The sequence below is a fragment of the Brassica rapa genome, unplaced genomic scaffold (assembly GCF_000309985.2).
Source record: "Brassica rapa cultivar Chiifu-401-42 unplaced genomic scaffold, CAAS_Brap_v3.01 Scaffold0482, whole genome shotgun sequence".
Lineage (NCBI taxonomy): Eukaryota > Viridiplantae > Streptophyta > Magnoliopsida > Brassicales > Brassicaceae > Brassica > Brassica rapa.
Genome location: NW_022610423.1, coordinates 32,034 through 47,030, shown reverse-complemented (window position 1 = coordinate 47,030; position 14,997 = coordinate 32,034). Strand labels below are relative to the sequence as shown.

The window sequence follows — 14,997 nt, the reverse complement described above, 5'->3', positions numbered from 1 at the left end:
GCAGCCGTGTCCTTCTCAAACAGTTTGAGCTTTCCCACTCCTTCTATTGGGATCATAGCACCATTAGCTATCATAACACTCCCTGTTGCAGCCTTGATCTCACTTATAAGCCTCCTATCACTGATCATATGATGACTTGCTCCAGAATCAATCACAATGGGTTTAGAAGCTCCGGATTGTATAGCATGCTTCTTGCTTGCTGCTAAGGCTTGTACATGTTCCATGAACACTCTCCATTCCTTCCTGGTGATGCGATCATCAGCTCCACTCCTTTTCTCCTGCTCTTTTAACACCCCACTGTCTTCTACTGATTCCCCCATGTAGGCTGAGTAAGAACACTCTCCCACAACTCTCTTCCTACCCTTTTCTATTTTGATATAAGCTTGGATAGCATTCTGCACCTCCTCCTCTTCTGGAAGCCCTCACTCCTACTCCCGGTTAGCCTCCATGAGCCCTCACTCCTACTCATGGTTAGCTTCTGGAAGCTCTCACTCCTACTCCCAGTTGGCTTCCATGAGCTCTCACTCCTACTCATGGTTAGCCTCTCATCATCTCTCATTATCTCATACGCCCTTCTTATAAGCACACAGATCTCTTCCATTTCCGGAAGCTGTTCCCTTCTTAGAACCATCTCCACCAGCCACCCATATGATTGTTGAACTGAAGAGAAGATGGAGCTTGTACAATGATAGGGCAAGCTCTAGAAGATGTCCAGAAGAGTTCAATCAAGCTTCAGAAGTGTTCTGAAGTAGTTATCTTGTGAAGATAAGTCCAGGAGGGACTTAGACTGATCAGAAGAAGGAGGAAGAGTATTGGGCATAAATAGGGCGAGTGGTACGGACAGGAGATCCGTACCATCGACCGTACGACCACACCTCTCGACCACACATCCGGGAAACTCACCAGAAGCTGTGCAAACTTAGGGCGTTGGTTTCCAAGAGCAATCAGACGACCTTATCTTCTTTGTGACTGTTGGAAAGCAAGGGAAAGGAGAGAGGGCGTGGTCCAAGGACAGCCTGTCATGAGATGTAAAGGGAAAGCAAGTTGGACCATGAATCTAGACACATATGTGAGTAAAGGTTCATGGGAGCCTTAGCATAACCAATCAGGCAGCAGCTCCTCTCCACCAATCAGCTACCATCTCGTGCTCCCTTTGACCAGAAACAAGACTACATCCAAGCCATCCATTTCTCAAGTCATTTCTATCCATTAGATTAAGGGTTTATGATTGCAAAGTGTAAAAGCCTATATAAGGCATTGTTGTGAACGTTTTGTAACTCCTAAGGGAGTAAGGGGGATTTCCCCTCTCCACTTCATAAATGATAAACTTGTTCTTGAATCTCAAACCCTAATCTCTAATCTCTTATTCTCCTAATCTCTCAGTCTCTTAATCTTTGTTCCTAAGTCTCTTATTCTCTCATAAACACTCTCATCAATCTCTCTTCATAAATCACCTAGAACAAGCTCTCATCTTTCTCCATTGGAGTATTCACGCACACATACAACAAGAGAAGAGAACTCTACAAATCTCATATGGTATCAGAGCCAGGTTCATCAGAACCTGAGCTGAAGCTTCCGCAAGTCCACAGCTCACGCCTCAGCTCAAAACCAAACCATTGATGCTTTCCCATCCAGTTCAGTCCCTTATGAAGAAGAAGGCTGAAGCTTGGCGAGTTCCCTTGGTTCCTCATCCTGTTCTCTACCTGCTCAGATGGAGATTATCCTTGGAGGCAAAGGTGTATGGAGAGGCCTAACTAACCTGACTCCAAAGCTCCTTGTCCAAGAGAAGTTCCACATCAGGCTAAAAGAGTATGGTGCCAAGAGCTTGGCGCCTAGATGTTCTGAAGAAAGGAGGGGTCTTTTGAGTTGATGGTACAAGATGGTGGCCATGAACTGAAGGAGAAGGAGGTGGGTGATGATCTAGACTCTCAGTTCCAACAACAGTCATGGCCGGTTTCACAAAATGCAAAAGGAATCAACCTGGTTCCTTGTTGTAAGCAATTCTATAAACCATCTTGATAATGAGCTTGTGTTGTTGACTGGTTGTGATGTTGTAATGTGATTGAAAACCTGAGGACTGTTTAAAAGATTACTAAATGAAATAAAATGAATTTAGAATCTGTCCCAGGATGCTTAAAGAGCTTGGTTCCCTAGTAATCCTTTAAGTGTACTAGTTATACTAAGTTTACTAGCAGTTGTGTAAGCGCTTTAAAAGGACTAGTAATTTAACAGTATTACTAGGATTACTAGGTATGTTAATATGCTTATCTCCGGTTCATAATGATGCTTGTTGTGTACTAGTTATACTAAGTTTACTAGCAGTTGTGTAAGCGCTTTAAAAGGACTAGTAATTTAACAGTATTACTAGGATTACTAGGTATGTTAATATGCTTATCTCCGGTTCATAATGATGCTTGTTGTGATTGATTGAATCTGCTTGCATACATGGATTGAAACCGAATTGAAAGCTGTTGCATATAGTCTTGTGGCTGTCTTACATTGAAGCATTAGATTCATGTCTAAATGCTGAGTAAAGAAGCTTTAAAATGCCTAAGTAGCTTGCATAAACTGAAAAAGAAAATGCTTGTGCTTAGAGAGATTGCTTGCAAAGATAGAACTTGAAAATGACTTGTTTTAATTCGTTGCAATGCTTGTGAGATTGGGAATCAAACTTGATGATTAATCAAGGATTGATCCCAATACTCTTGTGTCTTATCCTTGCTGGAGTTTGAGTGGTGTTTCAGGTTCACAAGAAGTGTTCTCTGCTCACCTCCTATCCAAGACAAGAGGAAGACTTGAACCATTGTGTGGAGCAATGGGAAGATACTTGTGTGTAGAAGCTGGTTTAAGAAGCGCAGGCCACGAGGTTGTTGAGCTCCTGGTTCAAGACATACAAGCGGAAGACCAACCATTGTGTGGAGCAATGGGAAGGTTCTTGTGTGTAGAAGCCGGTTTAAGAAGCGCAGGCCACGAGGTTGTTGAGCTCCTGGTTCAAGACACACAAGAAGAAGAAGGTCACCACCTAAGCCATGAGGAAGGCCGGTGATCTGAGGGTACTTGAAGCTAAAGGCAAAAGGGTGGATCAGTGATTTAAGCGCAGCTGTTAGGGTGATGTGCTCCTGGTCTTGAAGTTCATTGAGGCTCATTTCAAGCTTGGATCTCACCTATTCTCGGTCTCAAGCTTGCGGTGCTAAATATTCAAATGAGCAACCTGAAGAGCTAAAGTTCAAGACCTGTTTCCTCCTTATCATTACAATAGAATGATAAAATGAAGCCTGTTGCCAACATTCTGTGGGAAGTCCACAGCCTGCTCCAAAGAGGGTAGAGAGGATGTTGTGACAATGGAGAGATGACTTGTTGTTCTGTCCATGGTGGTTCAGTCACCATAGCCTACACATCAGATGAGTGTAGAGAGGACAGTTGACATACAAAGAAGAGCATCACCAGGAGGGTGAGGCAATTTAAACCAAGACCATCTGGTCACGCATGGTAAAGACAGCTCTAGGAGGGAGAGGCTTATGGAGCCATTGCCTCACGGATGCTCCAAAGCTCTCCAAGGCTGCCGGTTCAAATGAAAGCTCAGCAGATGGTGAATCCGGTTCCAAATCCGTATCTGAGGAGAAGTGGGAACAAGAAGACCTCAAGGTCTTATCCATTCTCCATAGCTCAATGTCTCCATCCATCCTTGAAGCATACTCATACTGTGAGAGTGCTAAAGACCTTTGGAGTACACTTAACAAGATATATGGGTACATCTCCAACCTCTGTCGAGTATTTGAGATCAAGAAGTTCATCAACATCCTATCCCAAGAAGATGAGGAGTTCACTGTGCATCTAGGCAAGTTCAGAGCCCTTTGGTCTGAGCTAGAGATGCTTAGACCCCAATCTGTTGATCCGGAGGTGTTGATTGAAAGAAGGGAGCAAGACAAGGTGTTCTGCCTATTACTCGCCAAGAGGGATAGGAACAATCGGTGTGAACATTGCAAGAGGGATGGGCACACCAAGGAGAGGTGTTGGATATTGAATCCAAGCCTCAAACCTGCCAAGTTCAAGTGAACCGTGCCCATGGAGGTTCAAGAGATCAGCTCGGATCTCTTGTTTGTAAGCAAACCTCCTAACCCTTAGAAATTGTCTAAGTTGCTTGCCTCATTGGTCTTGATTAATATGTCTCATGGATTGAACCTGTTGCATTCATATAGTTAATGCTTTAGGATTGTGCATTCATGTATTGATGCATTTAAAAATAAGCCTAAATTGTCAATGTATTGTTTAAATCTTGCATTGTCATTTTAGAGATTGAAACCTGCTTGTTCTGCCTTGATTGATTGGCTTGTTTCAAGGTTTATATTCTGCTGTGGCATTGGTGATCAAACAGGATAAATTATCTTGGTTTGATCCCAATGGGATGATCTGATCTTGCATTGAGTTGTGGTGGTGTTAGGTACACAAGGAAAGTGATACATGTAACTCGCCAACAGCTAAGAATGTAGTGACAAAGGTCTTGTGCCATTGCATATCATCACTAGGACATGTTAGTCCATAATCTACAGGAAGTGTAGTGTGATTGATAATGCATGAGAGATGGCCATTGCATAATACCATTGGACATATCCAGTCCAAAGACTACAGGAAGTGTAGCATGGGTCATTATGCAATGAGAAGTGTGTTTTGTGAGACTCTCTATGGTGATTCAAACACCCTAGTTCCTGGTTAAGGAAGAGAGTAAACTCACAAGAAGAAAGCTATCATGAAAGATGATAGTTATTAGACCATGGAGATGCATAGGATCATCACAAGCTTAGCTCCTTCTAGTTTCGGTTCTAAGCTTGAGGGGGAGTCTTAATGCATATGATCCATGGTCAGTAACAAGTCTTTTGCAAAAGCTTCTACAAGGATCATCAACCGGACCAAGTCAGTGGCGTGTCTAGGCAAGAGGCTGTTCAGAGCAGCCTTGGCGAGTGAAGAGGAAGGCTCTCCATCAATGCGGCTTCAATGAGAGGTGATTGAGGAGAAGCTGATGAATCCATTCTGCCTTTCCAAGAAGTTGATGATGCCATGAAGATGGTGCATTGAGAGAGTTTGGAAACTCACAAAAACACAAGGGAAGTTCCCTTAGACTTTTAAAACTCTTTTCAATCTATTTCATTCATCTTATTCATTGCTTGTGCTTGAAAAGATACTTAAGATGATTATGATTGAATTGTGAGATTGTGTGCATCAAGTGTGATGCAGGATATTCATTTTCTTGTTTTTGATAGGTACTGATGCACCTTTGGGATAATGTATCAGGTACCATTGCTTGAGCCTCACTAAAGATGTTCCTGGTCAGTTCCTAGCTTCTCTAAGATGGCTGAGAAGTCTGTTGAGAGGGGGAGATCCAAACCAGTTCTATGAAGAGGGCAAGCCGTGTGTGAAGTGTTGATCAGCCTCACTAGTGTTTTGAAGATGATCTGGTCGTGTCCTAGCTTCTCTAAGATGGCTGTGAAGTCAGTTGAGAGGGGGAGACTTCAAACCGGTTCCATGAAGAGGTGAAGCTGAAGTGTGAAGTGTGCGCAAAGCTGTGAAGAGTTGCTGCACCTGTTAGGCCGTGATCCAGAGCTTCTTGTGTCCAACCACACTGGTTCTAAGGCACAAGAGTTCACTGGCCAATCCCTAGGCTTTGGAGAGCTCTACTCTTTTTCCCTTACAAGGTTTTGTCCCAATGGGTTTTCCTTGTAAGGTTTTTAATGAGGGAGACTCTTCAGAGTTCCAAGCTTGGCTTAGGATCTCCTAAAGTCAAGCTTGAGGGGGAGTGTTGAACTGAAGAGAAGATGGAGCTTGTACAATGATAGGGCAAGCTCTAGAAGATGTCCAGAAGAGTTCAATCAAGCTTCAGAAGTGTTCTGAAGTAGTTATCTTGTGAAGATAAGTCCAGGAGGGACTTAGACTGATCAGAAGAAGGAGGAAGAGTATTGGGCATAAATAGGGCGAGTGGTACGGACAGGAGATCCGTACCATCGACCGTACGACCACACCTCTCGACCACACATCCGGGAAACTCACCAGAAGCTGTGCAAACTTAGGGCGTTGGTTTCCAAGAGCAATCAGACGACCTTATCTTCTTTGTGACTGTTGGAAAGCAAGGGAAAGGAGAGAGGGCGTGGTCCAAGGACAGCCTGTCATGAGATGTAAAGGGAAAGCAAGTTGGACCATGAATCTAGACACATATGTGAGTAAAGGTTCATGGGAGCCTTAGCATAACCAATCAGGCAGCAGCTCCTCTCCACCAATCAGCTACCATCTCGTGCTCCCTTTGACCAGAAACAAGACTACATCCAAGCCATCCATTTCTCAAGTCATTTCTATCCATTAGATTAAGGGTTTATGATTGCAAAGTGTAAAAGCCTATATAAGGCATTGTTGTGAACGTTTTGTAACTCCTAAGGGAGTAAGGGGGATTTCCCCTCTCCACTTCATAAATGATAAACTTGTTCTTGAATCTCAAACCCTAATCTCTAATCTCTTATTCTCCTAATCTCTCAGTCTCTTAATCTTTGTTCCTAAGTCTCTTATTCTCTCATAAACACTCTCATCAATCTCTCTTCATAAATCACCTAGAACAAGCTCTCATCTTTCTCCATTGGAGTATTCACGCACACATACAACAAGAGAAGAGAACTCTACAAATCTCATAATGATGACTCCATGCTCGCCAAGAGCTTCAAGACCATCTCTTGCTCTGGTGTAGCATCCCCATCCACATGGGATCTCAACCCTTGTAGTTCAACCCACAAGTGTTGTAGCTTCCTCACATGGTTATTGAACTCTTCTCTTCCTTGCTTAACTCCACTGATCACCTTCTTGACTTCATACACTCTCCTAAGATTGATCTTGTTCTCATAAACATCTTCAATCTTCTCAAGCAGTGTACTTTCTTCAAGACTAAAGCAATTTCCACTTGTTTCTCTTGCTGTCTGATCTTTCTCAGCAGCTTTACCCTTCAAAGACTCTTCCTTCTCATGGTTTCTCCAAACTCCACACCTTTTCAGAGTTGTTTTCATTTGTGAGAACCACCCCCACTCATTCCCTCTCTCTTTCTTCTCTTCACGCCTTGTTGTACCAGATTGAAGCAGCTCCATTTTCTTTAGCCTAAATCTTCCCTCAAATGCTTCTAATACACGCCCAGCTCAACCACAAGCTAGACCCCTCTTCTGACCTTGTCAAACACCTAAAGGGACTCCCTTGAAGCTGACTCTCAAAAAGAAACACCAACAGACACAAACTTGAACTTCAAAGGATCTAGCTCTTGAAAACTCTCAAGAACTCTCAAGAACACTCAAGAACACTCAAGAACATTTAGAAAAACGAAATCACTCTCTCCTTTTAAAGCAACCTGGCTCTGATACCATATTAGATTTTGTGATTTAAAGAATGATTAAGTCTAATCTGAGAATTAAAGAGATTGGAGATTAAGAACAAGAGAGAGACTGAAGAGAGAGAGACTCAAAACTCCATTAGATTGATTAATGAGAGAGTTTACAACACATATAGATTAGGGATACATAAATTCGTCCAGGTTCAGTCTAGCTAGGATAAGAAGCATGTGTAGTCAAAGATGCTTGATTCAAACTAGCCAATAAGGTTCCTCACATGCTTGGGTATCTTGCTTTAGCTTTCCAGCTGGTGCCAGCCTGTCTAAAGCTCTCTAGCCTTGACCAGACCTTATCCAAACTCCTCTTAGCTTATCCAGACTCCTCCTGGCGTGTTTCACTCTCCAAATGGATGCAAGGTAACTTCCCAAGTCTTTTAACTCAGTTACCACAGTAACAATAAAGTTACTGTGGTAAATCTCCAAAGTTACTGCCTGCTCCAAATCCCTTCCTCTATCCATGTATCAACTCTTCATCTCCTCATCTCAACACTCCCCCTCAAGCTTGACCATGTAGAACAAGTCAAGCTTGGAAACCATGAAGACCTCCCTCATTAAAAACCTCACCAAGGAAAACCCAATGGGATAAAACCTTGATGAGGGAAAAAGAGTGGAGACTCCATGGTTAAGGGGCTCAGCTCATTGGAGTAAGATCAATGAGTCCAAGTCTTGATAGTATGGACTCCATTGTCTTTACTCTCGCTGCCTTAGTAAACACATCTGCAAGCTGATCTTCACTTCTTGTATAACATGGCAATATCACTCCAAGTATAATCATCTGCCTCACCTTGTGGCAATCAACTTCTATATGCTTCGTCCTCTCATGAAAGACTGAGTTAGAAGCAATGTGGATAGCTGCTTGATTGTCACAATGCATTGTCATAGGAGTACTTTGCTCAATCTCCAAATGCTTCAAGATCCCCTTGATCCACACCAACTCGTTTGTCAGCTTCAACATGGCTCTATACTCAGCTTCAGCACTTGAACAGGAGATAACCTTCTGCTTCTTACTCTTCCAAGTGACCAAGTTCCCTCCAATGAATGTACAATACCCAGTAGTTGATCTCCTGTCCACTCTATCTCCTGCCCAATCAGCATCACAATATCCAACCACTTCTGTACTGCCATTACAACCCATCCAAACTCCTTGACCAGATGTGCCACTCAAATACCTCAGTATCCTATCAACCATCTTCCAATGATGAACCTTTGGTGCCTGCATATGCTGGCTCACTTGATTCAATGCAAAGCATATATCAGGTCTTGTAATCGTCAAGTAGATCAGCTTTCCAACCATCCTCCTATACAGCTTAGCATCCTCAAACAATTGGTTCTCTTCAACCTCCCCCTCACGCAAGACCTTATACCCCTCCTCAAGAGGTGTCCTAGCTATCTTTCCTCCAAGTACATCAGTTTCCTTCAGCATATCCATTGTATACTTCCTTTGAGACATGAACAAACCCTCCGTTGATCTGCATATCTCAATCCCCAAGAAATACTTCATCTCTCCCAAGTCTTTGATATCAAATACTGACCTGAGAAACTCTTTAATAGCTTTAATCCCAGCCTTATCACTTCCTGTGATAATCAAATCATCCACATACACTAGAATCACAATGATCCCTGATGGTCCGACCAGTGTGAAGAGTGTGTGATCTAGTTCAGACTTCCTGAACCCTCTCCCATTGAGTGTTGTACTCAGCTTCCTGTACCAGGCTCTAGGAGATTGCTTTAACCCATATATAGCTTTCTTCAATCTCAAAACGTTTCCTGGCTTCACTAGATGCTCAAGACCAGGAGGAGGAAGCATATATACCTCATCTTCTAGCTCACCTTGCAAGAAAGCATTCTTCACATCCATCTGCCACAAATCCCACTCCAAGTTTGTTGCAATGGATAACACAATTCGAATTGTGTGAAGCTTGGCCACTGGTGCAAAAGTATCAATGTAATCTTCTCCATAAGTCTGTGTAAATCCTCTTGCAACCAGCCTGGTCTTGTGCCTATCTATCTCCCCATTTGCAAGATATTTGATGGTGAAAATCCATCTGCTTGAAACTGCCTTCTTTCCTCTAGGTAACTCACTTTCATACCAAGTGTCATTCCTGATCATTGCATCCCTTTCATCTCCTACTGAATCTCTCCACACCTTGTGCTTCATAGCTTCTTCATAAGATCTTGGTATCTCATTCTCATCCAAGTTACACATAAACACCATGTGCTCTTCTGGATATTCTGCAAAGGAACACACGGCTTGAGAAGGATGCTCCACAGCCTGAGCATTGTAGTACACTCTCGTGTTTACCCAGTTGGAAGCATCCCTCTTTATCCTTGTGCTTCTCCGCAAAACCTGAACTTGTTCTTCTTCTTGTGCTTCTTGCTGCACACCTTCACTAGACTGAGCTCCACTCTCCTCTGAACCAGTAGACTGAGCCACACTCTCATCTGAACCAGTAGACTGAGCCACACTCTCATCTGAACCAGTAGACTGTCCTTGCCCATCTCTACTAGACTGAGCACCATCCTCTTGATTATGATGACCTGAATCTTCTTGGTTTTGCTCTTGCTCACCAGATTCAGATCCATTCCCCCTCTCATGATCAAGAGGAGTTGTCCTTCCAGCTTCTCCTGCCTGATTAGAAGGCTCTCTCCTTCCTTGTTCCTGATCCTGGGATAAACCTATCCCTAGCTTCTCCAACAACACTCTCAGTATTGTTGCCTTATTAGAGGTGATAAAATGAATGAGTTATAAGAGTGGCTTGTGTGATTTATCAAGAACAAAGAGAAGAGATAGCTAGGGTTTTACTAAGAATCCGAGAGAGAGAGAGAGAGAGAGAGATTTCGAAAACATAAGAGAGAAGTGAGGAAGTATATTTCCTTTATCCATTTGGTTCTGATTACATACCTTAAATAGATACAACAATGAATAAACTAATGGCAAGTTGACATAGAAGAAAAGAATAAACAAAGAGGACTGATCAAGGGCAGGGTGCGCACAGCAAAGGTGGAAAGCGACAGCACCTAACGGCTCTCTCTCCTTTGAACCACCTTGTCTTCTTCTTCAACAGATCCCTCCTCTTGGCCGACATCTTTTAAATATCTTAAGGCAAGTATAACATCCTTCTTGATCACAGATAAGTCTCCTCTTGTCTTGCACGCCAAGTTAGTTCACACTTGTACGGACAAGCTCACTTTGATCACTCCGGATGTATGTCTTGACTTGATTTCTTCTTCCTCTATGTCATTCATGCTTTCATGTCAACACTCCCCCTCAAGCTTGACCATGTGGGACAAGTCAAGCTTGGACTCCATGAAGCTATTCCCTCATTAAAACCTTAGCTAGGAAAAACCTCATGGGATAAAACCCTAACCAAGGAAAAAGAGTAGAACACTTCATGGGAGGAGAGATCAGTGACATGGAAGATCCGTGAGTCCAAGTTTAGGGTGGATGAACTCACAAACCTTGCTGCTGGCTGCCTTGGTGAATATATCAGCAAGTTGATCTTCACTTCTTGTGTAGCATGGAAGGATCACTTGCTGCTCCACTGCTTGTCTCACCTTGTGACAGTCCACTTCTATATGCTTAGTTCTCTCATGGAACACAGAGTTTGATGCAATGTGTATTGCTGCCTGATTGTCACAATGCATAGTCATTGGCGTGGAGATCTCTATGCCCAAGTCCTTTAGCAGTCCCTTGATCCATATGAGTTCACTAGTAAGCTTCCTCATAGATCGGTACTCTGCCTCAGCACTTGAGCAAGAGACCACCTTCTGCTTCTTGCTCTTCCATGTGACTAGGTTTCCTCCAATAAAGGTGCAATAGCCTGTGGTTGATCTCCTATCAACTCTATCTCCAGCCCAATCAGCATCACAATACCCAACAACTTCAGTACTCTTATTGCAAGCCATCCACACTCCCTGACCTGGCGCCTCTCTTAAGTATCTCAAGATCCTTTCCACCATGTTCCAATGATGTACCTTAGGAGCTTGCATGTGTTGGCTCACTTGGTTCACAGCAAAACACACATCCGGCCTTGTGATAGTAAGATAGATAAGCTTCCCAACCATTCTTCTATACCTCTTGACATCCTCAAAGGGAGTTGCATCAAACTCCCCCTCACGCATAACCTTGTAGCCTTCTTCTAGTGGTGTCTTGGCCACTCTTCCTTCATATACACTTTTGTGTATTAGAGCATGATTCAACTAATCCAGGATAATCAGATGAAAAGATTAAAGAGATTAAGAGATTTTAGTGAGAGAATAGAGAGAGACTCAAAACTCCATTAGATTGATTAATGAGAGAGTTTACAACACATATAGATTAGGGATACATCAATTCGTCCAGGTTCACTCTAGCTAGGATAGAAAGCATGTGTAGTCAAAGATGCTTGATTTAAACTAGCCAATAAGGTTCCTCACATGCTTGGGCATCTTGCTTTAGCTTTCCAGCTGGTGCCAGCCTGTCTAAAGCTCTCTAGCCTTGACCAGACCTTATCCAAACTCCTCCTTGCTTATTCAGACTCATCCTGGCGTGATTCACTCTTCACATAGATGCAAGGTAACTTCCCAAGTCTTTTAACTCAGTTACCACAGTAACAATAAAGTTACTGTGGTAAATCTCCAAGTTACTGCCTGCTCCAAATCCCTTCCTCTATCCATGTATCCACTCTCCATCTCCTCATCTCAACACTCCCCCTCAAGCTTGACCATGTAGAACAAGTCAAGCTTGGAAACCATGAAGACCTCCCTCATTAAAAACCTCACCAAGGAAAACCCAATGGGATAAAACCTTGATGAGGGAAAAAGAGTGGAGACTCCATGGTTAAGGGGCTCAGCTCCTAGGAGTAAGATCAATGAGTCCAAGTCTTGATAGTATGGACTCCATTGTCTTTACTCTCGCTGCCTTAGTAAACACATCTGCAAGCTGATCTTCACTTCTTGTATAACATGGCAATATCACTCCAAGTATAATCATCTGCCTCACCTTGTGACAATCAACTTCTATATGCTTCGTCCTCTCATGAAAGACTGAGTTAGAAGCAATGTGGATAGCTGCTTGATTGTCACAATGCATTGTCATAGGAGTACTCTGCTCAATCTCCAAATGCTTCAAGATCCCCTTGATCCACACCAACTCGTTTGTCAGCTTCAACATGGCTCTATACTCAGCTTCAGCACTTGAACAGGAGATAACCTTCTGCTTCTTACTCTTCCAAGTGACCAAGTTCCCTCCAATGAATGTACAATACCCAGTAGTTGATCTCCTGTCCACTCTATCTCCTGCCCAATCAGCATCACAATATCCAACCACTTCTGTACTGCCATTACAACCCATCCAAACTCCTTGACCAGACGTGCCACTCAAATACCTCAGTATCCTATCAACCATCTTCCAATGATGAACCTTTGGTGCCTGCATATGCTGGCTCACTTGATTCACTGCAAAGCATATATCAGGTCTTGTAATCGTCAAGTAGATCAGCTTTCCAACCATCCTCCTATACAGCTTAGCATCCTCAAACAACTGGTTCTCTTCAACCTCCCCCTCACGCAAGACCTTATACCCCTCCTCAAGAGGTGTCTTAGCTATCTTTCCTCCAAGCACATCAGCTTCCTTTAGCATATCCATTGCATACTTCCTTTGAGACATGAACAAACCCTCCTTTGATCTGCATATCTCAATCCCCAAGAAATACTTCATCTCTCCCAAGTCTTTGATATCAAATACTGACCTGAGAAACTCTTTAGTGGCTTTAATCCCAGCCTTATCACTCCCTGTGATAATCAAATCATCCACATACACTAGAATCACAATGATCCCTGATGGCCCGACCAGTGTGAAGAGTGTGTGATCTAGTTCAGACTTCCTGAACCCTCTCCCATTGAGTGTTGTACTCAGCTTCCTGTACCAGGCTCTAGGAGACTGCTTCAACCCATATATAGCTTTCTTCAATCTCAAAACATTTCCTGGCTTTACTAGATGCTCAAGACCAGGAGGAGGAAGCATATATACCTCATCTTCTAGCTCACCTTGCAGGAAAGCATTCTTCACATCCATCTGCCACAAATCCCACTCCAAGTTTGTTGCAATGGATAACACAATTCGAATTGTGTGAAGCTTGGCCACTGGTGCAAAAGTATCAATGTAATCTTCTCCATAAGTCTGTGTAAATCCTCTTGCAACCAGCCTGGTCTTGTGCCTATCTATCTCCCCATTTGCAAGATATTTAATGGTGAAGATCCATCTGCTTGAAACTGCCTTCTTCCCTCTAGGTAATTCACTCTCATACCAAGTGTCATTCCTGATCATTGCATCCCTTTCATCTCCTACTGAATCTCTCCAAACCTTGTGCTTCATAGCTTCTTCATAAGATCTTGGTATCTCATTCTCATCCAAGTTACACATAAACACCATGTGCTCTTCTGGAAACTCAGCAAAGGAACACATGGCTTGAGAGGGATGCTCCACAGCCTGGGCATTGTAGTACACTCTCGTGTTTACCCAGTTGGAAGGATCCCTCCTTATCCTTGTGCTCCTCCGCAAGGTCTCAACCTGTTCTTCAGCCTGAACATTCTCTTGTGCTTCCTCTCTTAAACCAGTAGGTTCTCCCTGCTCATTTCCAGCAGGTTCTCCCTGCTCATTTCCACCTGACTGAGCTCCACTCTCTACTTCCTGTGTCTCCTCCTGATCATGCTGACCTGAATCCTCTTGGTTATGCTCCTGCTCCCCTGATTCAGATCCATTCCCCCTCTCATGATCAAGAGGAGTTGTTCCTCCAGCTTCTCCAGCTTGATTAGTAGGTCCTGTTCTTCCTGGTTCCTGATCTTGGGATAATCCTATCCCTAGCCTCTCCAACAACACCCTCAATGTTGTTGCCTTCTCTGATGGAGCTCGGGACAGATCCTCTAGGTCTTCCCATTTCTTCTCCTCATAATACCCTTTAGACTCAACAAACTTCACTTCTCTAGATACCATAACCCTCCTAGTTATTGGATCATAACATTTGTAGCCTTTCTGAGTGATTGAGTACCCAATGAACATAGCTTTAGTACTCTTTGCTTCTAGCTTGTTCCTTCTTTCTCCGGGACTCATCACATAACATAAGCACCCAAAGACTCTCAAATGATCAATGTGTGGCTTGGTCTTGTTCAATACTTCAAAGGGAGACAGTTTCTTCAAGACACGGGTTGGCACTCTATTGATGAGATAGCAAGCAGTCTGAACAGCATCACTCCAAAACCTCTTAGGGACATTCATGTGGAACATGATTGATCTCGCAACCTCCATCAAATGTCTGTTCTTCCTCTCTGCCACCCCATTTTGTTGTGGTGTGTAAGGACAGCTAGTTTGTTGCACAATCCCATGCTTTGCAAGATGACTCTTGAAAGCATTACTAGTGTATTCTCCTCCATTATCAGACCTCAGAATCTTCACAGTGGCATTGTACTGATTAGTAACATATGCTTGGAAGTTCATGAAGGCTTCTAGGACTCTGTCTTTGGAGGGAATCATGGTGATCCATGTGTACTTTGACTTCTCATCAATGAAAGTCACAAAGTACTTATGGCTGTCTCTAGACATGCAGGGA

General features: G+C 43.3%; 1 protein-coding gene across 2 annotated transcripts; it reads left to right on the top strand.

Moving 5' to 3' along the window:
* The first annotated feature begins 641 nt into the window (after nt 1-641).
* On the top strand, nt 642-4,124 carry LOC117130444. 2 transcript variants are annotated; one of them, XM_033283303.1, is made up of 2 exons: nt 642-2,250; nt 2,378-4,124. In XM_033283303.1, exon 2 carries the CDS (start codon nt 3,487-3,489, stop codon nt 4,054-4,056), a length of 570 nt encoding a protein of 189 aa, XP_033139194.1. In that variant the 5' UTR covers nt 642-2,250; nt 2,378-3,486; the 3' UTR covers nt 4,057-4,124. The 2 variants fall into 2 exon arrangements, with proteins under 2 accessions (XP_033139194.1, XP_033139195.1); XM_033283304.1 differs by having other exon boundaries at nt 643-1,993; nt 2,745-4,124.
* The last annotated feature ends 10,873 nt before the right edge of the window (nt 4,125-14,997 follow it).